Source organism: Palaemon carinicauda, chromosome 37 (assembly GCF_036898095.1).
Source record: "Palaemon carinicauda isolate YSFRI2023 chromosome 37, ASM3689809v2, whole genome shotgun sequence".
NCBI lineage: Eukaryota > Metazoa > Arthropoda > Malacostraca > Decapoda > Palaemonidae > Palaemon > Palaemon carinicauda.
In genome coordinates this window covers 50,964,987-50,992,465 of record NC_090761.1, presented here as the reverse complement: position 1 = coordinate 50,992,465, position 27,479 = coordinate 50,964,987, and the positions used below count along the sequence as shown (strand labels likewise).

General features: G+C 44.4%; 2 protein-coding genes across 9 annotated transcripts in view; one reads left to right on the top strand and one right to left on the bottom strand.

The window, feature by feature from the left end:
- The window catches only part of Dcps (Decapping enzyme, scavenger), a 178,582-nt gene that overhangs the window by 118,737 nt on the left and 32,366 nt on the right, over positions 1–27,479 (bottom strand). The gene's annotated exons all lie outside the window — the stretch shown is intronic.
- The window catches only part of alpha-Man-Ib (alpha-Mannosidase class I b), a 99,854-nt gene that overhangs the window by 67,135 nt on the left and 5,240 nt on the right, over positions 1–27,479 (top strand). For all 8 annotated transcript variants that reach the window (XM_068361192.1, XM_068361198.1, XM_068361197.1 and 5 more), the window contains exons 8-10: positions 10,036–10,223; positions 10,834–11,125; positions 27,171–27,314. In XM_068361192.1, coding sequence (XP_068217293.1) covers positions 10,036–10,223; positions 10,834–11,125; positions 27,171–27,314 — 624 coding nt within the window. The remainder of the gene's footprint in view (positions 1–10,035; positions 10,224–10,833; positions 11,126–27,170; positions 27,315–27,479) is intronic.

Sequence of the window (27,479 nt, the reverse complement as noted above, 5' to 3'; positions counted from 1 at the left end):
CCTCATTTCCTATTCTAACACATGCTTTACTACCTGTGTAGAAACTTTTCACTGCTTGCAACAACCTTCCACCAACTCCATATAACCTCATCACATTCCACATTGCTTCCCTATCAACTCTATCATATGCTTTCTCCAGATCCATAAACGCAACATACACCTCCTTACCTTTTGCTAAATATTTCTCGCATATCTGCCTAACTGTAAAAATCTGATTCATACAACCCCTACCTCTTCTAAAACCACCCTGTACTTCCAAGATTGCATTCTCTGTTTTATCCTTAATCCTATTAATCAGTATTCTACCATACACTTTTCCAACTACACTCAACAAACTAATACCTCTTGAATTACAACACTCATGCACATCTCCCTTACCCTTATATAGTGGTACAATACATGCACAAACCCAATCTACTGGTACCATTGACAACACAAAACACACATTAAACAATCTCACCAACCATTCAAGTACAGTCACACCCCCTTCCTTCAACATCTCAGCTTTCACACCATCCATACCCGATGCTTTTCCTACTCTCGTTTCATCTAGTGCTCTCCTCACTTCCTCTATTGTAATCTCTCTCTCATTCTCATCTCCCATCACTGGCACCTCAACACCTGGAACCGCAATTATATCTGCCTCCCTATCATCCTCAACATTCAGCAAACTTTCAAAATATTCCGCCCACCTTTTCCTTGCCTCCTCTCCTTTTAACAACCTTCCATTTCCATCTTTCACTGTCTCTTCAATTCTTGCGCCGGCCTTCCTTACTCTCTTCACTTCTTTCCAAAACTTCTTCTTATTCTCTTCATATGACTGACCCAGTCCCTGACCCCACCTCAGGTCAGCTGCCCTCTTTGCCTCACGTACCTTGCGCTTTACTTCCACCTTTTGCTCTCTATATTTTTCATACTTCTCTATACTATTACTCTGCAGCCATTCTTCAAAAGCCCTCTTTTTCTCTTCCACTTTTACCTTCACTCCTTCATTCCACCATTCACTGCCCTTCCTCATGCTGCCTCCAACAACCTTCTTGCCACATACATCACTTGCAATCCCAACAAAATTTTCTTTTGCTAACTTCCACTCCTCCTCTAAATTACCAGTTTCTCTTACTCTCACCTCGTCATATGCCATTTTCAACCTTTCCTGATATTTACTTTTTACCCCCGATTTTATTAGCTCTTCAACCCTCACTAGCTCCCTTTTACATCCACCTACTCTATTCCCCCACTCTTTTGCTACAACCAATTTTCCTTCCACCAAAAAATGATCAGACATACCGTTTGCCATACCCCTAAACACGTGCACGTCTTTCAATCTTCCAAACATTCTTTTCGTTATCAACACATAATCCATTAATGCCCTTTCTACTACTCTTCCATTTGCCACTCTTACCCATGTATACTTATTTTTATCTTTCTTAGGAAGTAAACTGTTCAAAACATCTTGCCTAAAGTAATTAGATAAAAGACCAGTTTCAAAATGCATGCAAGTGTTCTTTCATTTATGGTAAAGTAATATAAAAAAGACTACATACTGTAGTGTACTACATTATATAGATAGTTCATTTGTCTTCAGGTGTTTTTCTCTACAATATGTTTTCAGCTCGTCTGAATTCTCAGTAATTGTAATTGTTTAAAGAAGTAAATTTTGAAAGGCAGTCATGAAGTCAAACATCTTATATTGTAAAATATCTTGCAGTTTTCTAGCAAGGGACAATATCACGTCAAAACAGTCAATGAAAGCCATAAAAGTAACTTTCTATGAATCACAATTCTAATAGGAAATAGTTTTATTGATTCTATCTTGATCCTATCTTTCACCACCAAAAATATTTTGAAATATAATTTTTAAATTTTCCATTCAGTACTTATCATGGGTCTCTTTTTTTTGGATACCTTACTTAAATAGTCTTAGCACAAAAAAACTATGTGCTAAGAATTTAATTCTGTATTAGGCTGTATTGTATACCTGAATAAATTTCCTTTCCATTGATAAATAGTTTTACATATTTTCATACATGCAAATAATTTACATATTTTCATACATGCAAATAATAAAAGAGGAAAAAAGGGAAATTACTGGACATTAGGTCCATTATATAAGGTTTAAGTCAGTAGAAATTCTGGGCTGTAGAATATGTCTTATGGGATTTAGAAGGGGGATTGATTTCATGGATGAAAAACTATTTTAGGCTTGTAGCATCACCTTATATTTTATTTTAATTGTTCATTAATTCTCTTGTAGTTTATTTCCTTTCCTCACTGGGCTATTTTTTCTTGTTGAAGCCTTTGGACTTATATTATCTTGCTTTTCCAATTAGGGTTGTAGCTTAGCTAGTTATAATAATAATAAAAATAATAATAAAGTAAAGTTTATGCTATCATTTATATTATATTTCCAAGTGCTATATCACTGAAACTGGGAGAGACATTGCCCAGTTAATTGTTGATCAGCTTTCATTTAAATAAAAAGAATCTCTCCAACTCATTTCAAATGAATGGACCTATTACAGCATGAACTACATACATGAAATAATTTTACACTGTATTGGCACTCTTGAAAAAGTTATACAATAACTCTCTATAGTAGGAAGCCTATATGCCAACTTGCTGCTTATATCAACAAACCGTATTGCAACGACTGTTTGGTACCTTAAACAGTGAGGTATTTGTTGACCAAATGCCCCAATTATAATAACTTAAGAAATAGATAGCTGTTTGAGGCTCGAGGTGAGGATGGCAGGTTTATCCTTGCCAAGATTTTTGGACATGTGTCCTACTATGTGAGCGGCATTTTTAGATTTATTTCAGAAGCAGCTCTTTTGAAAACTATTTAACTTTTATAATGACATCTTAACTGTTATGGTTTTAATTGAATATTCTTCTATTTTCAATATTAATCTTACCCGATAATCATGTAGCTGTCAACTCTGTTGCCGACAGAAATCTACGGTCGGGATACGCCAGCGATCGCTATACAGGTGGGGGTGAACACAACAGCGCCATCTGTGGTCAGGTACTCCAGTACTTCTTGTCAACACCACCTCAATTTTTCTTCTGTCGTGCCTCCGGCTTGACCTACATGGATACGCTGTTGATTCTGGAGTTATTGCTCACGATTTGGTGATGTATTTGCTCTAGAGTTTAGCCTTCGCTATTCAGGAAGCTTTATCATTAGCTTAGCAAGTTTTTGGAATTAATTTGATTTAATTTTTGATTTAATTTTGGTGACGAAGAGAGTATGAACTCTCTTTCACTTTTAAATGGCCGACCCTTCCCTTAGACGGAAGTGTTGGTGTCGAAGAGAGTATAGACTCTCTTTCTTAATTTTGCTTAACTAAAGTTATAGATTTATTTTATATCTCTCCGCCTTTTATAGGCCTCTTCGATTAACTTCCTTTTATTATAAACTTATTAAAATTAATTTTTATGTTTGTTTATATTCGACCTTTCCTAATAGTAGGCGGTCTTTTCTTGGAACCGAAGTTAATTAACATTGAGCCCGTCATTTCGTTTTTACCTGTTAACATATTATGCTATTTTAATGTTTTTGAAAGAATTTCTTTGATAGTCTCGTACTGTTTTCAAGTTGAACTAACGTTTTGTTTTGTCTCTGCAGTTGTTGACGTTCAGAACGTTCAACTTGCGCTCTATCGTTACGATAGAGAGAGAATATTCACGGTTTCACGTTGCAGTAAGAGTAAACCGATTCTAGCGTTTTGTTCATTCTTTCTTAGCTTAAATGGTTTTAATTCTAATAAAGGAACTTTTTGGGAAATCTTTCAGTTTTTTTCCTTTAACAATAATATGTTTTAACGATATATTTAATTGGGCTCATCTCTCAGGTTCTAAGTCAAGAGAGAGAGAGAGAGAGATAGAGACGGAGGGAGAGAGAGGAGGATAAACGTTTCGTTCAAGCGGGTAACGTTGTTATCGTTTTTGCTCTTCTCCCTAGTCTCTTTAGGGGAAGAAGGTAAACGTTTCTAGAGTTTTATTCTTGTTCCCAGGCTTTATGCGGTGAGAGATTTTAAACGTAGTTTATTTGATCTAGTGTTTAGTCTCTTTTCCAGCCACTGAATTATTTATCTTTCATTATGTTTTTCTGTTACATTGTAATACTGTTTTCGCAATTACTAACTTTTAATGAAGGATAGAATTGCGTGTTTCAGGTACAAACCACTTAAAGTTTCGAGTTCAGTGAAATAAGTGCAAACAGAAAATCAAAAGTGATAAAGTGATAAGCGCAAAGTGTTACAGTGTTGCGTTCGAGGGTTCGTCTGTTCGTGCCAGTTGTTCGCCTAGTCTGGGACCTCTTACAAGCTCCCAAGCCCAGGGGAGAAGTAACGTCGAAGGACTTATGGGTTCATCAGGCCTTGATCGACGAACAGACTTTTCCCTCCGTGGTTTCGGGTGTAACCAACTCACGTAGCCGACGTGATCACCCCACCCACACAAAGACGAGAGAGCCCATTTATTCCTCGTCTGCGGAAGAGGTTTCTCGCAGAAACCATGGACCAATCTTGCAGCTTTTAAGTGCAAGTCGGTCCCTTCCGCGCAAGTCCAACTCCTAGGTGGAGCCATTAGCACTGGGTCAGTTCGGACTTGCTGCAGTACGACAACTGCACACCTCCCAGAGAGGCAAGGTGCTACCGCAACAGGCAGTAACTCCGTCTGTTGCCGCACCAGCTGTTTTAGACCCTCAGTCTCAACGGACAGTAGCTCCGTTTGTTGTTGTCTTTCATAGACCCTAGTGGTCTATGCTGCAGACAATGCAGTCTCAGCTTGCGGTTTTGATGCAGGAGTTTCAGGCAGAGAAGGTTAGCACACCTCCTCCTGCGAGCTCTCCTCCACCTCTGCGCAGTCCACCCTGCCAGACGTATGATGTTGAGGCTCCTCCTGCCTCCATGCGTGAGCTGCCGCATTGGGAGTTGCCAGGTACCAGCGCTATGCAGCAACCTCCACTTTCCTTGAGGCAGGAGCCTCTTGCTATGCGGCAACCTCCTCAACCCTTGAGGCAGGAGCCTCATGCTTTGCAGCAACCTCCTCTACCCTTGAGGCAGGAGCCTCATGCGTTGCGGCAACCTTCTCCATCCTTGAGGCAGCAACCTCATGCGTTGCGGCAACCTCCACCATCCTTGAGGCAGCAGCCTCAACTCTTGCGGCAACCGCCTCAACTCTTGAGGCAAGAACCTCAACTCTTGAGGCAAGAGCCTCAACTCTTGAGGCAAGAGCCTCTCTCTGCGCAGCCACCTCCTCAATCCTTGAGGCAGGCGCAACCCTTGAGGCAGGAACCTCATGCTATGAGGCAACCTCCACCATCCTTGAGGCAGCAGCCTCATGCTATGCGGCAACCGCCTCAACTCTTGAGGCAAGAGCCTCTCTCTGCGCAGCTACCTCCTCAACCCTTGAGGCAGACGCAACTCTTGAGGCAGGAACCTCATGCTATGCGGCAACCTCCTCTATCCATGAGGCAGGAGCCTCATGCTATGCGGCAACCTCCTCTATCCATGAGGCAGGAGCCTCATGCTATGAGGAGCCTCATGCTATGCGGCATCCTCCTCAAACCATGAGGCAGGAGCCTCATGCTATGCGGCATCCTCCTCTACCCATGAGGCAGGAGCCTCATGCTATGAGGAGCCTCATGCTATGCGGCATCCTCCTCAACCCATGAGGCAGGGACCTCATGCTATGAGGAGCCTCATGCTATGCGGCATCCTCCTCAACCCATGAGGCAGGAGCCTCAGGCTATGCGGCAACCTCCTCTACCCATGAGGCAGGAGCCTCATGCTATGCAGCATCCTCCTCAACCCATGAGGCAGGAGCCTCATGCTATGCGGCATCCTCCTCAACCCATGAGGCAGGAGCCTCATGCTATGCGGCATCCTCCTCAAACCATGAGGCAGGAGCCTCATGCTATGCGGCAACCGCCTCAACCCATGAGGCAGGAGCCTCATACTATGCGGCATCCTCCTCAACGCATGCGGCATGAGCCTCATCCCTTGCAGCATGAGCCTCATCCCATGCAGCTTGAGCCTCATACCATGCAGCATGAGCCTCATCCCATGCAGCATGAGCCTCTTCCCATGCAGCATAAGCCGCACGCCATGCAACATGCTCTGCTTACCTTACAGCATGCTCTACATACAGCATGCTCTGCATACAGCATGCTCTGCATACCTTACCGCATGCTCCTCAGTCACACATCTTTGGTTGTTGCCAACTCACTAGACTGTCAAGCAGTTTCATAACGTTGCCTTCTAGTCTGCTGCTTTTGCACCAGTGAAACCCTCACTGAGAGAACTTAGCTTTTCTCGGATATGGTTCCTGTAGATGAGAAAGTGCTATTCTCCCTCCTTCTGATATTCCCTTGAGGACTCTGTCATTTAGAGAGGAGCCTTTAGCTGCTTAGCCTCCTATGGACTTTTATTTAAGCATAACATGCTTCCAGGGAGGGTAATGGTTCCACTTCAGTCGCTAACCCCGTCTGTTACCACACCTGTTCCCATAGACCTTGAGCTTTGTTGCAAGACATGCAGTCCAAGCTTAGTCCTTGTTAGAGGATTTTTTGTTTACGGAGTCAGTGTGTCACTGGGAAGACATTCAACAACCAGCAGAAGTGACTTGTTGTGACGCAGTGCGGCAACCTCAGCAACCCGATAAGGAGTTGTCTGTACGACCCAGACAGTCTAGACAGCTTCGGGTTGTCACTGTACCTCCTCGCTTCCCCATGGTTGACAGTTCACAGACTGTGCAGCAGTACCATGATCTTGTGTCCGGCTCCATCAGACGACTGGCTTTTAAGAGCTCCCACAAGTCGTCGCTGTCTGGAGATTCTCAGATGGACTATGGATCTGACCAAGGAACTGGGCCTCCTGGTCAATTTTGAGGAGTCCCAGCTCGTCCCATCCCAGACCATTGTCTACCTGGGTATGGATCTTCAGAGTCGAGCTTTTCGGGCTTTTCCGTCGGCCCCAAGGATCTACTAAGCCCTAGAATGCATCCAGAGCATGCTGAGAAGGAACCGATGCTCAGTCAGGTAGTGGATGAGTCTAACAGGGACACTTTCATCGCTGGCCCTGTTCATCGAGTTAGGGAGACGCCACCTCCGCCCCCTTCAGTATCATCTAGCGGCTCACTGGATAAAGGACATGACGCTAGAGACGGTCTCAGTTCCTGTTTCCGAAGAGAGGAGGTCTACTCTCACGTGGTGAAAGAACAGCTTTCTTCTCAAGGAAGTCTACCTTTGGCTGTTCAGTAACCCGACCGCCGTCTCTTATCTGACGCATCAGACACGGGCTGGGGTGCGACTTTAGACGGACAGGAATGCTCGGGAACATGGAATCAGGAGCAAAGGACACTTCACATCTATTGCAAGGAGCTGTTGGCGGTTCATCTGGCCTTGATAAACTTCAAGTCCCTCCAGCTTAACAAGGTGGTGGAGGTGGACTCTGACAACACCACAGCCTTGGCTTACATCTCCAAGCAGGGAGGGACTCATTCGTGGAAGTTGTTCTAGATCGCAAGGGACCTCCTCATCTGGTCAAAAGATCGAAAGCTCACGCTGGTAACGAGGTTCATTCAGGGCGATATGAATGTCATGGCAGATCGCCTTAGCCGGAAGGTTCAGGTCATCCCCACAGAGTGGACCCTTCACAAGAATGTTTGCAGCAGACTTTGGGCCCTGTGGGGTCAGCCAACCATAGATCTGTTCGCTACCTCGATAACCTAGAGGCTCCCGTTGTTTTGTTCTCCGATTCCAGACCCAGCAGCAGTTCACGTGGATGCTTTTCTGCTGGATTGGTCCCATCTCGACCTGTATGCATTCCCGCCGTTCAAGATTGTCAACAGGGTACTTCAGAAGTTCGCCTCTCGCAAAGGGACACGGCTGACGTTGGTTGGCTCCGCTCTGGCCCGCGAGAGAATGGTTCATAGAGGTACTGCAATGACTGGTCGACATTCCCAGGACTCTTCCTCTAGGAGTGGACTTTCTACGTCTACCTCACGTAAAGAAGGTACACCCAAACCTCCACGCTCTTCGTCTGACTGCCTTCAGACTTTCGAAAGACTCTCAAGAGCTAGGGGCTTTTCGAAGGAGGCAGCCAGAGCGATTGCCAGAGCAAGGAGGACATCCACTCTCAGAGTCTATCAGTCTAAAGGGGAAGTCTTCCGAAGCTGGTACAAGGCCAATGCAGCTTCCTCAACCAGTACCACTGTAACCCAGATTGCTGACTTCCTGTTACATCTAAGGAACGTAAGATCCCTTTCAGCTCCTACGATTAAGGGTTACAGAAGTATGTTGGCAGCGGTTTTCCGCCACAGAGGCTTGGATCTTTCCACCAACAAAGATCTACAGGACCTCCTTAGGTCTTTTGAGACCTCAAAGGAACGTCGGTTGTCACTCCAGGCTGGAATCTAGACGTGGTCCTAAGGTTCCTTATGTCATCAAGATTTGAACCTCTCCAATCAGCCTCTTTTAAGGACCTCACATTAAAAACTCTTTTCCTCGTGTGCTTGACAACAGCTAAAAGAGTAAGTGAGATCCACGCCTTCAGCAGGAACATAGTTTTCACATCTGAAACGGCTACATGTTCCTTGCAGCTCGGATTTTTGCTAAAACGAGCTTCCTTCGCGTCCTTGGCCTAAGTCGTTCGAGATCCCAAGCCTGTCCAACTTGGTGGGGGACGAACTGGAGAGAGTACTTTGCCCAGTTAGAGCTCTTAGGTACTATCTAAAAAGGTCATAACCTTTACGAGGACAATCAGAAGCCTTATGGTGTGCTATCAAGAAGCCTTCTCTTCCAAGGTCTAAGAACTCAGTTTCTTACCTATTCAGGCTCCTGATTAGGGAAGCACATTCTCATCTGAAGAAAGAAGACCTTGCTTTGCTGAAGGTAAGGACACATGAAGTGAGAGCTGTGGCTACTTCAGTGGCCTTCAAACAGAACCGTTCTCTGCAGAGTGTTATGGATGCAACCTATTGGAGAAGCAAGTCAGTGTTCGCATCATTCTATCTCAAAGATGTCCAGTCTCTTTACGAGAACTGCTACACCCTGGGACCATTCGTAGCAACGAATGCAGTAGTAGGCGGGGGCTCAGCCACTACATTCCCATAATCCCATAACCTTTTTAACCTTTCTCTTGAATACTTTTTATGGGTTGTACGGTCGGCTAAGAAGCCTTCCACATCCTTGTTGATTTGGCGGGTGGTCAATTCTTTCTTGAGAAGCGCCGAGGTTAAAGGTTGTGATGAGGTCCTTTAGTATGGGTTGCAGCCCTTTATACTTCAGCACCTAAGAGTCGTTCAGCATCCTAAGAGGACCGCTAAGCTCAGTAAGGAAGACGTACTTAATAAAGGCAGAGTAATGGTTCAAGTCGTCTTCCTTACCAGGTACTTATTTATTTTATGTTATTTTTGAATAACTAATAAAATAAAATACGGGATACTTAGCTTCTTTGTTAACATGTATGCTGGTCTCCACCCACCACCCTGGGTGTGAATCAGCTACATGATTATCGGGTAAGATTAATATTGAAAAATGTTATTTTCATTAGTAAAATAAATTTTTGAATATACTTACCCGATAATCATGATTTAATTGACCCACCCTTCCTCTCCATAGAGAACCAGTGGACCGAGGAAAAAATTGAGGTGGTGTTGACAAGAAGTACTGGAGTACCTGACCACAGATGGCGCTGTTGTGTTCACCCCCACCTGTATAGCGATCGCTGGCGTATCCCGACCGTAGATTTCTGTCGGCAACAGAGTTGACAGCTACATGATTATCGGGTAAGTATATTCAAAAATTTATTTTACTAATGAAAATAACATTTTTTTATATGTAATGATACCGACATCAGTGACCTTGGATGTTAGGATGCCAGAAAACCTTAAATCAATCAACAAAGCAGCTCAAAAGTTTTGGATTATTAGTTTGATTTAAGGTTGCTTTTTCCATATTAAGTTTATGTTGGGTGAATTCTTGTTTTTTGTAATCATTACTGATACCTATTCTTGCTTTCATTTCAGAATAAAGCTGGCTTTGTTACAGATCACATCCATAAGTTGCCTAAAACTGATGGTCTGGTACCCATTTTCATTAATGCCCAGACTGGTCAATGGCGATCTCATTCGACAATCACTTTGGGGGCACGAGGGGACTCATATTATGAATATTTAATCAAACAGTGGATACAGACTGGTCGCACCAAAGATTTGTAAGTATAAAATAAGCTTTTGATTGTATTATAATTTTTCCTACTACTACTACTACTACTAGCATATGAGAAATTGGTTTCAAACTCTTATGTGAAATTGTAAATGGATAGTTACTTCTTTTACTAAGGGCATGTGTTAAATGAAGGGAAAGAAAATGGAAAAATTATAAGATTTAAAACTTTGTGTAAATGTTGATTGAATTTAGCTTCAGGGGAAGAAGCAATTTGAACATTAAGAGGCTCATAGAAAAAAAAATCTTATTTTAATTGTTTTTCTTTTAAATTTTCAATTATTACATTAAAATGCACCCAAGGGTTTCTTAAACGTTGATGATCATATGGTCGTCTTATTTTGTTATGCATTATAAAAAGATCACAATCCATTGGTCCATTTAATTTAATAATTTGGTGAATTTGGTGCTCTAGCTTGAATGTAGAAAACATAAACTTACTGAGGCCAATATAAAAGAACATTTTATGAAATTTTTGTGGAAATATTGTAGTTTTTTAATAGTAACAACAATTAAATAATGATCACTTAAAAAATAAAAGATAAAGTCCTTTAAAAATGCTCTTATGTGCATTAATTACAATAGCCTTTTACTTCCAGTTTGAGAGATGATTACAACGAGAGTATATCTGGGATGGAAAGCCATTTAGCTGCACGAACTGAACCTAATAATCTTCTCTTCTTTGGAGAACTGCATGGGAGCACAAAGAATTTTATTAATAAAATGGATGAACTTACATGTTTTCTCCCGGGTTCCCTGATACTAGGTGTGCATTATGGAATGCCAAAACACCACAAAAGGATAGCTGAAGAGTTAATGTACACGTGTACGCAGACATGGCTACGGCAGCCAACGAATCTTGCGCCGGAAATAACGTATTATAATACTCAGGTATGTGCTCTATAACTGTTTATTTTTGCAATGTTCTCAACAAGAGAACATGCAATTGATTATATTATTAATCCATTACTTATGATAAAGCCAATTTTGTCTGTCATTTATAATCCTAGACACACCAGTCTTCTCAATCTACAAACTTGTTTCCATGAGTTGTACTGAATATTTAGTTTTTGGGTTGATTGTTTCATAGTAAATTCTTGTTTTTTCTCACACCATATTTTTTGTCTTTTTTACATTGGTTTTGTGTTTTCAGTGATTATTTGCATTGTTTATGCCTTGCAATGTGTATTTTTGTTAAGGTTTATTAGTTTTGTGTTCATGGTGTTAATAACTTGATATTACTCTGGTCAACCCTTTATATTCTGTGTACCTTAGGGGAGTATTGTGCCAAAATTGACAGTGAGGTTCTAAGAGTTGACTTTTGTGGATGATGCTGTCTCAAGATGCAGAGCTTATTAGTGGTAGTTAAAAATTACATAGCGGTGAAAGAATTAAAATTGAAAAGTATGAGTGTACCACATTTGCAATGCATTCACTTACATGCGTGTATGTACTATTTTAGCGTCACTTCACAACCTTACAACTTTTATTTTTGGAGAATAGCTTTGCTAATAATTTTTCTCTTTCGAAGAGAGTGCGTCTGTTGTGAAGTATACCTATTGCTGATTTTTCTTAATTTTTCTACCAAAATTAGTTTTTTATATTACAGTACAGTATTGATAAATACCTAATGTGAGGTACCATTTTTCAATATTAAACTTACCCGATAATCATGTAGCTGTCAACTCCGTTGCCCGACAGAATTCTATGGAGGGATACGCCAGCTATCACAATACTAGAAGGGGGTGTATTTACCAGCGCCACCTGTGGCCAGGTACTCAAGTACTTCTTGTTGACAGCTCCTCAATTATTCCTCTGTCGTGCTTCCGGCAAGACGTTCTGGGATACGCTTATGTTCTTGGAGTATTTTCACGACTTTGGTGAAGTATTTCTCTTTGATTTCGGCTGTCGCTTTACTGGAAACTTCTATATTAGCTTAGTTAGCTTTTGGAATTAATTTGATTAATTATGGTGACGAGAGAGTATGAACTCTCGTTCACCTTTCAATGGCCGACCCTTCCCTTAGACGGAAGTGTTGGTGTCTAAGAGAGTATAGACTCTCTTTCTTAATTTTGCTTAACAAAAGTTATAGATTTATTTTATATCTCTCCGCCTCTTATAGGCCTCTTCGATTAACTTCCTTTTATTATAAACTCATTAAAATTAATTTTTATATTTGTTTATATTCGACCTTCCTAATAGTAGGCGGTCTTTTACCGAAGTTAATAACTTTGAGCCCGTCATTTCGGTTTTACCTGTTAACATATTATGCTATTTCCGCCACAGAGTTTGAAAGATTTTCTTTGACAGTCTCGTACTGTTTTCAAAGTTGAACTAACGTTTTGTTTTGTCTCTGCAGTTGTTGACGTTCAGAACGTTCAACTTGCACTCTATCGTTACGATAGAGAAAGAATGTTCACGGTTTCACGTTGCAGTAAGAGTAACCGTGTCTAGCGTTTTGTTCATTCTTTCTTAACTTAATGGTTTTGATCCTAATAAAGGAACTTTTCAGTTTTTCCTTTAACAATAATATGTTTTAACGATATATATGATTGGGCTCTTCTCTCAGGTTCTAAGTCAAGAGAGAGAGAGAGAGATAGAGATGGAGGGAGAGAGAGGATAAACGTTTCATTCAAGCCTGCCAGGCGTACGAGTAACGTCGTTATCGTTTTTTGCTCTTCTCCCTAGTCTTTTTAGGGGAAGAAACTAAACGTTTCTAGAGTGATCTAGTGTTTAGTCTCTTTCCAACCACTGAATTATCTTTCATTAGATTTTTCTGTTACATTGTAATTCTCTTTTCGCAATTACTAACTTTGAGAAAGGATAGAATTGCGTATTTCAGGTACAAACCACTTAAAGTTTCGAGTTCAGTGAAATAAGTGCAAACAGAAATCAAAGTGATAAGTGATTAGTGCGTGAGGGTACTTTTGTGCGCGCCAGTCGTCCTCCCAGTCCGGGACCTCTTGCAAGCTCCCAAGCCCAGGGGAGAAGCAATGTCGAAGGGCATAAGGGTTCAGCAGGCCTTGATCGGCGCACAGAAGTATTCTCGGTGGTTGTGGGCGTGTCTTACCGAGACCGTCACTCCCACCCGCAGACGATTGAGCCCTTATTTTGCTCGTCTGCAGAAGAGATTAGGGGAGAAAATAAAGGCAGAGTAACGCAGGTCTCAAGACCTCTTAAACGTTAAGTCCAGACCTATGCCAGACGTACGAAGTTAAAGTTCACAACCCGAATGCAGTCATTGGGTTAGCTCTGACTCTCCTCAGTCATCAGTTGATTACACTCCGCCTGAGAGGAGTAAGGTTCTGCCACAACAGATCTCTGCTGTTAAGGCTTTACCTCAGCAGAACTTAGTGTCTGCCGACCCCAAGTTAACTCTACTGCAGTCCATACAGTCACAACTTTCGGTCTTGATGCGTGAGTGTCGGGCTGAGAGTGTTGCGCCTCCGCCTCCGCCTACACTCCCCCCCCGCCTATGATCGCTCCGCCTGATCACAGTACCACCTGCCAGGCGTACGATGTTGTGAACTCTACTACAGTCCATGCAAGCACAGCTTCTGGACTTGATGCGTGAGTGTCGGGCTGAGAGTGTTGCTCCTCCGCCTCCGCCTACACTCCCTCCACCTACACTCGCTCCGCCTGATCACAGTACCATCTGCCAGGCGTACGATGTTGTGGACTCTACTACAGTCCATGCAAGCACAGCTTTCGGACTTGATGCGTGAGTGTCGGGCTGAGAGTGTTGCTCCTCCGCCTCCGCCTACACTCCCTCCACCTACACTCGCTCCGCCTGATCGCAGTACCACCTGCCAGCAGTTCCACCTGCCAGGCGTACGATGTTGAGCCACGTGCTGAGTTTGCTGTTCCCTGTGGTGTTCAGCCTCCGCCTTCCTTAAGGCAACCTTTACATTGGGATCAGGAGGATTATACCTCTCTTCCTCCACCTCCACTTGCTGCTCCACCAGTGATGCAACACTCGGTTGAGGTACAACAACCTCTCCCGTCCATGAGTCAGTCTCCTCAGCTCTCGCTGCAGCGAGCTCAACCCTCCACAAGGCAAGCACCACAACACCTTAGCCTTGCGCCTCAGGAGCCTCAGCTTGCGAGACATTTACCTTGTTCTGCGCAGCCTCTTCCTCATCGCGCTCCGCTCACACCACAGGAACTGGAACTTGCTACTCCGCTTCCGCCAACCGCTCAGCAAGCGCAACCCTTGGGTTCAACCACTCATGCTAGGAGTCAGCCTCCTCCACCCATGCGCCTTCCTTCTGCTTGTCTTTTATTCAGCCTTTGCAGACTGAGCCTCAGGTGTTCCCACATCGGAGTCTTGAAGAGGAAACCACAACTATTGTTGTTCCAGCTCGTTCTGACTCTGCTGTTCAGCATACCTTACCTCCATTTTCATACCATGGTTTCAACCCCATGCAAGCATGCATAAAGCACTCTAGCACTGGTCATGGAATTTCTGAGAAATGTTAAACGCCATGCACACGCTCTGCTTTCCTTACAGCAGGCTCTGCTTACAGCAGGATCTGCTTACTACATGCTCAGCATTCAGCATGCTCTGCATTCAGCATGCTCTGCATACAACATGCTCTGCATACAGCATGCTCTGCATTCAGCATGCTCTGCATACAACATGCTCTACATACAGCATGCTCTGCATACAGCATACTCTGCATACATCATGCTCTGCATACCTTACCGCATGCTTCTCAACACATCTTGGGTTGTTGCCAACTCACTAGACTGTCAAGCAGTTTCATAACGTTGCCTTCTAGTCTGCTGCTTTTGCACCAGTGAACCCTCACTCAGAGAACTTAGCTTTTCTAGGATAAGGTCCCTGTAGATGAGAAAGTTCTTTTCTCCCTCCTTCTGATATTCCCTTGAGGACTCTGTCATTTGGAGGGAGCCTTTAGCTGCATAACCTCTTATGGACTTTTATTTAAGCATAACATGCTTACAGGGAAGGTAATGGTTCCACTTCAGCCGCTAATCCCGTCTGTTACCACACCTGCTCCCATAGACCTTGAGCTGTGTTGCATGACATGCAGTCCAAGCTTAGTCCTTGTTAGAGGATTTTTTGTTTACGGAGTCAATGTGTCACGGGGAAGACGTTCAACAACCAACAGAAGGGACTTGTTGTGACGCAGTGCGGCAACCTCAGCAACCCGTTAAGGAGTTGTCTGTACGACCCAGACAGTCTAGACAGATTCGGGTTGTCACTGTACTTCCTCGCTTGCCCATGATTGACAGTTTACAGACTGTGCAGCAGTATCATGATCTTGTGTCCGGCTCCGTTAGACGACTGGCTTTTAAGAGCTCCCACAAGTCGTCGCTGTCTGGAGATTTTCAAATGGACTATGGATCTGACCAAGGAACTGGGCCTCCTGGTCAATTTTGAGGAGTCTCAGCTCGTTCCATCCCAGACCATTGTCTCCTTGGGTATGGATCGTCAGAGTCGAGCTTTTCGGACTTGTCCGTCGGCCCCAAGGATCTTCCAAGCCCTAGAATGCATCCAGAGCATGCTGAGAAGGAACCGATGCTTAGTCAGGCAGTGGATGAGTCTAACAGGGACACTTTCATCGCTGGCCCTGTTCATCGAGTTAGGGAGACTCCACCTCCGCCCCCTTCAGTATCATCTAGCTGCTCACTGGATAAAGGACATGACGCTAGAGACGGGCTCAGTTCCTGTTTCCGAAGAGATGAGGTCTACTCTAACGTGGTGGAAGAACAGCATTCTTCTCAAGGAAGGTCTACCATTGGCTGTTCAGACCCCAGACCACCGTCTTTTCTCGGACGCATCGGACACGGGCTGGGGTGCGACACTGGACGGACAGGAATGCTCGGGAACATGGAATCAGGAGCAAAGGACACTTCACATCTATTGCAAGGAGTTGTTGGCAGTTCATCTGGCCTTGATAAACTTCAAGTCCCTCCAGCTTAACAAGGTGGTGGAGGTGAACTCCGACTACACCACAGCCTTGGCTTACATCTCCAAGCAGGGAGGGACTCATTCGAGGAAGTTGTTCGAGATCGCAAGGGACCTCCTCATTTGGTCAAAAGATCGAAAGCTCACGCTGGTAACGAGGCTCATTCAGGGCGATATGAATGTCATGGCAGATCGCCTCAGCCGGAAGGGTCAGGTCTTCCCCACAGAGTGGACCCTTCACAAGAATGTTTGCAGCAGACTTTGGGCCCTGTGGGGTCAGCCAACCATAGATCTATTCGCTACCTCGATGACCAAGAGGCTCCTCTTGTATTGTTCTCCGATTCCAGACCCAGCAGCAGTTCGCGTGGATGCCTTTCTGCTGGATTGGTCCCATCTCAACCTGTATGCATTCCCGCCGTTCAAGATTGTCAACAGGGTACTTCAGAAGTTCGCCTCTCACAAAGGGACACGGCTGACGTTGGTTGCTCCCCTCTGGCCCGCGAGAGAATGGTTCACCGAGGTACTGCAATGGCTGGTCGACGTTCCCAGGACTCTTCCTCCTAGAGTGGACCTTCTGCGTCAACCTCACGTAAAGAAGGTACACCCAAACCTCCACGCTCTTCGTCTGACTGCCTTCAGACTATCGAAAGACTCTCAAGAGCTAGAGGCTTTTCGAAGGAGGCAGCCAGAGCGATTGCCAGAGCAAGGACGACATCCACTCTCAGAGTCTATCAGTCTTAATGGGAAGTCTTCCGAAGCTGGTGCAAGGCCAATGCAGTTTCCTCAACCAGTACCACTGTAACCCAGATTGCTGACTTCCTGTTACATCTAAGGAACGTAAGATCCCTATCAGCTCCTACGATCAAGGGTTACAGAAGTATGTTGGCAGCGGTTTTCCGCCACAGAGGCTTGGATCTTTCCTCCAACAAAGATCTACAGGACCTCCTTAGGTCTTTTGAGACCTCAAAGGAACGTCGGTTGTCCACTCCAGGCTGGAATCTAGACGTGGTCCTAAGGTTCCTAATGTCATCAGGATTTGAACCGCTCCAATCAGCCTCTTTTAAGGACCTCACATTAAAAACTCTTTTCCTCGTGTGCTTAGCAACAGGTAAAAGAGTAAGTGAGATCCACGCCTTCAGCAGGAACATAGGTTTCACATCTGAAACGGCTACATGTTCCTTGCAGCTCGGTTTTTTGGCTAAAAACGAGCTTCCTTCCCGTCCTTGGCCTAAGTCGTTCGAGATCCCAAGCCTGTCCAACATGGTGGGGAACGAACTGGAGAGAGTACTTTGCCCAGTTAGAGCTCTTAAGTACTATCTAAGAAGGTCAAAACCATTACGAGGACAATCAGAAGCCTTATGGTGTGCTATCAAGAAGCCTTCTCTACCAATGTCTAAGAACTCAGTTTCTTACTACATCAGGCTTCTGATTAGAGAAGCAAATTCTCATCTGAAGGAAGAAGACCTTGCTTTGCTGAAGGTAAGGACACATGAAGTGAGAGCTGTGGCTACTTCAGTGGCCTTCAAACAGAACCGTTCTCTGCAGAGTGTTATGGATACAACCTATTGGAGAAGCAAGTCAGTGTTCGCATCATGCTATCTCAAAGATGTCCAGTCTCTTTACGAGTACTGCTACACCCTGGGTCCATTCGTAGCAACGAATGCAGTAGTAGGCGAGGGCTCGGCCACTACATTCCCATAATCCCATAACTTTTTAACCTTTCTCTTGAATACTTTTTATGGGTTGTACGGTCGGCTAAGAAGCCTTCCACATCCTTGTTGATTTGGCGGGTGGTCAATTCTTTCTTGAGAAGCGCCAAGGTTAAAGGTTGTGATGAGGTCCTTTAGTATGGGTTGCAGCCCTGTATACTTTAGCACCTTTGAGTTGATTCAGCCTCCCAAGAGGAACGCTGCGCTCAGTAAGGAAGACGATCTTATTAAAGGCAGAGTAACGGTTCAAGTCGACTTCCTTACCAGGTACTTATTATTTCATTGTTATTGTGGATAACTGATTATATGAAATACGGGATACTTAGCTATCCTTTAGTCTTGTACACTGGTTTTTCACCCACCCCCCTGGGTGTGAATCAGCTACATGATTATCGGGTAAGTTTAATATTGAAAAATGTTATTTTTATTAATAAAATAAATTTTTGAATATACTTACCCGATAATCATGATTTAATCGACCCTCCCTTCCTCCCCATAGAGAACCAGTGGACCGAGGAATAATTGAGGAGCTGTCAACAAGAAGTACTTGAGTACCTGGCCACAGGTGGCGCTGGTAAATACACCCCCTTCTAGTATTGTGATAGCTGGCGTATCCCTCCATAGAATTCTGTCGGGCAACGGAGTTGACAGCTACATGATTATCGGGTAAGTATATTCAAAAATTTATTTTATTAATAAAAATAAAATTTTCTCATGTTTTTTTGTCTAATCAGAATGGTGCTAGATTACTTAATAGCATACTCAATTACATCATTCCCTTCTTTATCAGTGATCTCTGCTTCCCATTTCACTTAGCAGCTGAAGTCCCCAAGAACAATGCATAGCTTTACTTCTTATAATGTTACTCAAGTAGGCTAGACGTATAACTGTTCAAATCATTTAAATGGATCTTACTTATAAGTCACAGTTCTTATACCTATGAAGCATGACCTCTTAAGGTTTAACAAATAAAAAGAATTCTCTCTCTCTCTCTCTCTCTCTCTCTCTCTCTCTCTCTCTCTCTCTCTCTCTCTCTCTCGGGACTGTCGGTGTTGGAAACCTAACCAAAGGGGGTTGCCCTTGAATGGAGCGCTAACATCTCTACCCCCCCTCTTTTCTCTTTCAATTTTTATGTTGCCATAATAAAAAGAATTCATTAATGATTTTCATCATGAGTGTTAATGGTTTACCGTATGGTGTTTCTTTTATTTCAAATTAACTTGGTGGTGAGGTTATTCAGATTTGTTTTGTGGCCTTACCTGATGTGTTGTTATTTTCAACAGGATACTTTATGACCACCAGTAGCTTTCCCACTGCATAAGTCCTGTGACTCTATCCAGAGGGTAATCAGTCAAATTTTATGTTGAAGTTTTTCTTCTCCTATATGATATTCAGTATTGTTCGGATTACGACAGTCTGAAATTCTGCAAATGGATTAGAAAGGTTTTTTTCAGTTCCGTTAGTTGCGTATTTTCTATTGGGGGTAGAAATAGCGCCTTGGGGTGGGCATTCAGTTGTCATTCCTTTCTGTTGAATTATTCAAAAGAGATCTACTGTACCTAAAATCAGTTCATGGTGCAAACTAAGGGGGATGAATATGAACCCTAACAAAACTCACAGTATGATTGTTAATAGGTCGAGGACAATGGATCCTTAACATCCAGGTCTTTTCATTGATAATTTCCCTAACCGACTCAAAGGGCTGGTAAATTACCTCCTTTTAATAATAATAATATTAATGAGCAGTATAAATCTAATTTAAAATACTGTATGTGTGATTCTTGATTGTAAATTTACTTTTTTCAATATTAAACTTACCCGGTGATCATATAGCTGTCAGCTCTGCTGCCCGACAGAAAAACCTAAGGACGAAATACGCCAGCGATCGCTATACAGGTGGGGGTGTACATCAACAGCGCCATCTGTCGAGCAGGTACTCAAGTACTCCATGTCAACACAGAACCAATTTTCTCTCTGTCGTGCCACCGGCAAGACCTACTAAATACGCTGTTGTTTTCTGGATTGATTTTCACGTTATTTGGTGAAGTATTCATTTCTGGTTATTAGCTATCGCTGTGCAGAAGTTATCTTCAATACTTCCTTGCATTCTTTTTATGAATTTTGGATTATTTGTTGACGACTTGGATAGATTTTGAATTCCCCCCTTTGACTAATTCAAGATGTCTGACCCTTCTCAAGTCCCCAAGTACAGGAAGTGTAGCGCTAGGGACTGTTCAAGGCGTCTTCCGAAGGCCTCTATCGATCCGCACACCGTTTGTTCCAATTGTAGGGGTAAAGCCTGTCAATTGGAAGATCGATGTGAGGAATGCGTTGGGCTTTCGGAATTCGATTTTCAAGAATTCCTGAAATATGCACGTAGGCTAGAGAAGGATAGGATCAGGAGGAGTTCGTCTCGCTCAATTGATTTTTCCTCTCCCCATGCCCCACAACCTATTCCTTCCCCTGTAGTGGTTGCACCCGACCCCCCTGCTAGCTCTCATCAACCTTCGATGGCAGATATGATGCGTGCCATCCAGGCTCTAGGTGAGAGAGTCGAGTCATTGGCGAATGACCGCAATCAACTCATGGCTGACGTCAGGGAGTTGAAAGGTAAAAGTGCAGTGGGAAGTGAAGTGAGTGTTAGTGCAGTGAAAAGTGTCAGTGTTACGCATGAGGGTGCGTCTGTTCGTGCCTGTCGTCCTCCCAGTCCGGGACCTCTTGCAAGCTCCCAAGCCCAGGGGAGAAGCAATGTCGTACGACCAAAGGGTTCGACAGGCTTTAATCAGCGGACAGACGTTCCCTCCGTGGTTTCGGACGTATCTTGCCTAGATCGTCCCACCCACAAGAAGACGAGTGAGCCCGTTCATTCCTCGTCTGCGGAAGAGGTTTCACTCCAGAAACGATGGACCAAGGTCTCACGGCCTCTTAAACGCAAGGTCCCTTCCGAGCAAGTCCAACGGCCCAGGTGTAGCCACTGGGTCAGTTCAGACTCGCTGCAGTCCTCCGACGACTGCACACCTCCTAAGAGAGGCAAAGTGGTACCGCAACAGGCAGTAACTCCGTCTGTTGCCGCACCAGCTGTTGTAGACCCTAAGTGGTCTTTGCTGCAGTCTATGCAGACTCAGTTAGCTGCGGTTATGCAGGAGTATCGTGCGGAGAAGGTTGACGCTGCACCCGTTAGCCTACAACCTACCACGGTTGTGCGCCCAGCAGACGCTGTGGCTGCCTGCTCCCACACTCCAGCTGTGAGAGCTCCTCCACCTATGCGCAGTCGACCCTGCCAGACGCATGCTGACGTTCACAGACGCACGGAACCCTCCGTTGACGTTCGTGTGCTACCACAACAACAGGAGGGTGGAGTTAGGCTGCCGTGTTTTGACGCGGTGCGTCAGCCTCCGCAACCCACGGTGGTCTCCGCTATCCGTCCACAGTCGGGAGTAGACGCTTTGCGCACCCACTCAGCTATGGTTGTTGCCAGTTCTCAGACTGACCAACAGTGGCATGACGTTGGGTCCAGTGCAGCCACGCATGCACCCGTGCTGCCGGACTCAGCCGTCCAGCTTTTACCTACTCCGTTGCCTCTTCCTCCTCAACATTCAGACGATGGACACTCTGATGATGACGAAGCTGCACATCTTGACGACCAACACTCGGACATCGACGAACCCAAGACCACGCCTCCCTCCTTAGACTTTAGGAAAGTGCTTGCGCTGTTCAAGGATTTATATCCGGATCAGTTTGTGTCTGCAGCACCACGCTCGCCTCCCTCTGAGTTCGCTTTAGGCATGCAGTCAGCAGCACCTGCCTTTACGAAGCTCGTACTCGCTCGCTCGTCCAAGAGAGCTTTAAGGGTACTGGGAGAGTGGTTGCAGTCCAAAAAGCAACTTGGGAAGACATCCTTCATGTTTCCCCCGGTCAAGCTTGCTTCCAGATCTAGCGTCTGGTATGCCACGGGAGAAGTTCTCGGCTTGGGAGCTCCTGCCTCTGCCCAGGGCGACTTCTCAAGTCTGGTAGACTCTCCCCGCAGGCTGGCTATGAGACGCTCCAAGATTTGCTGGACTCCTTCGGATATGGACCATCTTATGAAGGGAGTTTTCCGTGCATTCGAAGTCTTTAACTTCTTGGACTGGTGTTTGGGAGCGTTGAGCAGGAAGACCTCCCCTTCTGATAAGGAAACTTCCATGCTCATTATGTCCTGCATGGACAAAGCCATACGGGATGGTTCTAGTGAGCTTGCGGCTTCTTTCGTGTCCGAGGTCCTCAAGAAGCGGGATCACCTTTGCTCCTTCTTGTCAGCTGGAGTCACCCCATGTCAAAAGTCGGAGCTTATGTTTGCTCCGCTCTCGAAGTGTCTCTTCCCTGAAGAGTTGATCAAGGAGATTGCCGCCTCCTTGATCCAGAAAGACACTCATGACCTGGTGGCGTCATCCGCACGCAAAGCCACCCCTTTGCCCTCCGTGCCTAGACCCAGGATGGACACTCCAGCATCGAGGTTCATTCCGCCCTTTCGTGGCAGAGCCTCCAGCAGAGGAGGTGCTCGTGCCGGAAGTCAACGTGGGAGCAAGAAGAAGGGTTCCAAGTCCTCTAGAGGCAGAGTCTGACTGCCACCTTCTTCAGACAGCAGTGGGAGCCAGGCTCAAGAACTACTGGCAGGCCTGGGAGAACAGGGGCGCAGACGCACAGTCTGTGAAGTTACTCAGGGAGGGGTACAGGATTCCATTCTTGCGCAAGCCCCCTCTAGCAACAACTCCCATCGACCTCTCTCCCAGGTACAGAGAGGAGGACAAGAGACTAGCTTTACAGCAAGAGGTGTCTCTCTTACTACAAAAGGGAGCGGTAGTCATAGTCCGGGACCATCAATCCCCGGGCATCTACAACCGCCTCTTCTTAGTGGCGAAGAGGACAGGAGGGTGGAGACCGGTGCTAGACGTCAGTGCTCTGAATGTCTTTGTCACAAAGCAGACGTTCACCATGGAGACGACAAAGTCGGTTCTAGCATCGGTCAGGAAGGAAGACTGGATGGTCTCGTTAGACCTAAAGGACGCTTACTTTCACGTCCCCATCCACCCAGATTCCCAACCTTTTCTAAGGTTCGTTTTCGGGAAGGTTGTATACCAGTTCCAAGCCCTGTGCTTTGGCCTAAGCACGGCACCTCTAGTTTTTACCAAACTGATGAGGAATATTGCCAAATTCCTGCATTTAGCAAACATCAGAGCCTCCCTCTATTTGGACGACTGGCTTTTAAGAGCTGCGTCAAGTCGTCGCTGTCTGGAGAATCTACAGTGGACTCTGGATCTGACCAAGGAATTGGGTCTCCTGGTCAATATGGAAAAGTCCCAACTCGTCCCATCCCAAACTATAGTATACCTAGGAATGGAGATTCAGAGTCAAGCTTTTCGGGCTTTTCCGTCGGCCCCCAGAATCAGTCAAGCCCAAGAATGCATCCAGTCCATGCTGAAGAAGGACCGATGTTCAGTCAGACAGTGGATGAGTCTGATAGGGACGCTTTCATCACTGGACCAGTTCATCGCGTTAGGGAGACTCCACCTCCGCCCCCTTCAATTTCACTTAGCTGCTCACTGGAGAAAGGACAAGACGCTAGAAGCGGTCTCGGTTCCTATTTCCGAGAAGATGAAGTCTTCACTGACTTGGTGGAAGAACAACATTCTCCTCAGGGAGGGTCTGCCACTGGCTGTTCAGACCCCCGACCACCTTCTCTTCTCGGACGCATCGGACACGGGCTGGGGTGCGACATTGGACGGTCGGGAATGCTCGGGCACGTGGAATACGGATCAAAGAACGTTGCACATCAACTGCAAGGAGCTACTGGCAGTTCATCTGGCCTTGAGAAGCTTCAAGTCCCTCCTTCTAGGCAAGGTGGTGGAGGTGAACTCCGACAACACCACAGCCTTGGCGTACATCTCCAAGCAAGGAGGGACTCATTCGATGACGTTGTACGAGATCGCAAGGGACCTCCTCACCTGGTCAAGAGATCGAAACATATCCCTAGTAACGAGGTTCATTCAAGGCGACTTGAATGTCATGGCAGACCGCCTCAGCCGGAAGGGTCAAGTCATCCCAACAGAGTGGACCCTTCACAAGAATGTATGCAACAGACTATGGGCCTTGTGGGGTCAGCCTACCATAGATCTGTTCGCAACCTCGATGACCAAGAGGCTCCCAATTTATTGTTCACCGATTCCGGACCCAGCAGCAGTTCACATAGATGCCTTTCTTCTGGATTGGTCCCATCTAGACCTTTATGTGTTCCCCCCGTTCAAGATTGTCAACAGAGTACTGCAGAAGTTCGCCTCTCACGAAGGGACAAGGTTGACGTTGGTTGCTCCCCTCTGGCCCGCGAGAGAATGGTTCACCGAGGTACTGCAATGGCTAGTAGACGTTCCCAGAACACTTCCTCTAAGAGTGGACCTTCTGCGTCAGCCGCATGTAAAGAAGGTTCACCCAAGCCTCCACGCTCTTCGTCTGACTGCCTTCAGACTATCGAAAGACTCTCGAGAGCTAGAGGCTTTTCGAAGGAGGCAGCCAGAGCGATTGCTAGAGCTAGGAGGACATCCACTCTCAAGGTCTACCAGTCGAAGTGGGAAGTCTTCCGAAGCTGGTGCAAGTCGAAATCAGTATCCTCAACCAGTACCTCTGTAACTCAGATAGCTGACTTCCTTTTATACCTAAGGAAGGAAAGATCCCTTTCAGCTCCCACGATCAAGGGTTACAGAAGCATGTTGGCAGCAGTCTTCCGTCACAGAGGCTTAGATCTTTCCAACAACAAAGATCTACAGGACCTCCTTAAGTCTTTTGAGACCTCGAAGGAGCGTCGGTTGGCCACACCAGGTTGGAACTTAGACGTGGTACTAAGATTCCTTATGTCAGCAAGGTTCGAACCACTTCAATCAGCCTCTTTTAAAGATCTCACTTTGAAAACTCTTTTCCTCGTCTGCTTAGCTACAGCTAAAAGAGTCAGTGAGATACACGCCTTCAGCAGGAACATTGGATTTACATCTGAAACGGCTACATGTTCCTTACAGCTTGGTTTTTTAGCCAAAAACGAACTTCCTTCTCGTCCTTGGCCCAAATCGTTCGATATTCCAAGCCTTGCTAATTTGGTTGGAAATGAACAAGAAAGAGTACTATGCCCGGTAAGAGCTCTTAAGTACTATTTGAGACGTACTAAGCCATTACGTGGACAATCAGAAGCTTTATGGTGCGCCATTAAGAAACCTTCTTTACCAATGTCGAAGAATGCAGTTTCTTATTATATCAGACTTTTGATTCGAGAAGTTCATTCCCATCTGAATGAGGAGGACCATGCTTTGCTGAAGGTAAGGACACATGAAGTTAGAGCTGTCGCAACTTCAGTGGCCTTCAAACAAAACAGATCTCTGCAGAGTGTAATGGATGCAACCTATTGGAGAAGCAAGTCAGTGTTCGCATCATTTTACCTTAAAGATGTCCAGTCTCTTTACGAGAACTGCTACACCCTGGGACCATTCGTAGCAGCGAGTGCGGTAGTGGGTGAGGGCTCAACCACTACATTCCCCTAATCCCATAACCTTTTTAATCTTTCTCTTGAAATGCTTTTTATTATTGTTTTTTGGGTTGTCCGGAAGGCTAAGAAGCCTTTCGCATCCTGGTTGATTTGGCGGGTGGTCAAATTCTTTCTTGAGAAGCGCCTAGATTAGAGGTTTTGATGAGGTCCTTTAGTATGGGTTGCAACCCTTCATACTTCAGCTCCTAGGAGTCGCTAAGCATCCTATGAGGATCGCGAGGCTCAGTAAGGAAGACGTACTTAAAAAAGGCAGAGTAATTGTTCAAGTCGACTTCCTTACCAGGTACTTATTAATTTTATGTTTGTTATTTTGAATAACTGCTAAAATGAAATACGAAATACTTAGCTCTTAATGTTAACATATATGCTGGTCTCTACCCACCCCCCTGGGTGTGAATCAGCTATATGATCACCGGGTAAGTTTAATATTGAAAAATGTTATTTTCATTAGTAAAATAAATTTTTGAATATACTTACCCGGTGATCATAAATTAAAGGACCCACCCTTCCTCCCCAATAGAGACCCAGTGGGCCGAGGAGAAAATTGGTTCTGTGTTGACATGGAGTACTTGCGTACCTGCTCGACAGATGGCGCTGTTGATGTACACCCCCACCTGTATAGCGATCGCTGGCGTATTTCGTCCTTAGGTTTTTCTGTCGGGCAGCAGAGCTGACAGCTATATGATCACCGGGTAAGTATATTAAAAAATTTATTTTACTAATGAAAATAACATTTTAAAAACACATTTGGTATGTTTCTTCCTCAATTGCTCAAACAACTGGCATATTGGTAAAGGCTTTCAAGATTTTTGGGGCTCAATCTATCCGAAGGAATTTTATTAATTATTTCAGTTTGCTATTTCGAATATTAATCTCCTGTCTAGTCTTCAGTTGCTGGCTCTCATCTTAATCTGTAGGACAAAAACTTGTGGTATATTAAACTCCTTATCCTTGATGTAGATATTAATCTCTTATGTCTTTGATAGTTTTTTGCGCATGATGCATAAGATTTCTCATAATTCTAACCATCATTTGCATTCAAATTTTCCTAGACTGTGCCATCTAGTTAGTGATAATAGGAATGCAGTGAATTCTACCAGTCTTTCATCCTCGATCATAAGGCATAATACTGCACAGTACAGTATTCTATTAGTTTTATTCCTGTAATGACCAGATTGTGGAATGATCTTCCTACTCTGGCAGCCATATCAGTGGAACTTCAGATTCAGAAGTTCAAACTTGTTGCAAATGCATTTTTGTTAAATATGTAGACATGTCTCATTTCATAGTTCATAATATGACCTATCTGTTTAATGATTTTTTCTATGTTAATGTATTTTATAATTTCTTTTATAATTTCCTCTTTTGTAAGTCTCATTTATACTTTATTTGCTACTCCTTTATTTCCTTTCTACACAGGGCTGTTTTTCCTCTTGGAGCCCTTGTGCGTCTAGCATTCTGCTATTCCAATTAGGGTTATATCTTGGCTGATAATAATAATAATAATAATAATAATAATAATAATAATAATAATAATAGCTAGTAAATAATGGTAATAATGAAACGTGAAATTCTGTTGATTTATAGTTTAGTAAATCTTATTTTTGTAGGTTATTTTGAAAAATTTTGTCCTATGCTATGTTCAGTTAGCTTTCTAACAATGTCCATACTTTCTAATTGTGTTCCTTGAAATGTGGTGTAAATTTTCAGACTTCTATCTTTCTGTTTTAGCCTACAAGTATGAATGAGGATTTCTTTGTGAAGAGCAATGATGCCCACTATCTCCTCCGACCAGAAACCATAGAATCACTATGGTATATGTATCATCTAACAGGAAATAAAACATATCAAGATTGGGGATGGCAGATGTTTCAGGTAACTGAAGTTTGTAATGTTTATGTAGTTTTATTTAAGAAAAGTTTTCTTTACAAAGTATAGTATATTTTTCTGTAGCCTACTGTGTTTTAAAGTCATGCGACTGGTTTTAAAATTGAAGATGCAGAAAAGATGAGCCTAAAGTATTTTATAACTGAAAGAGAT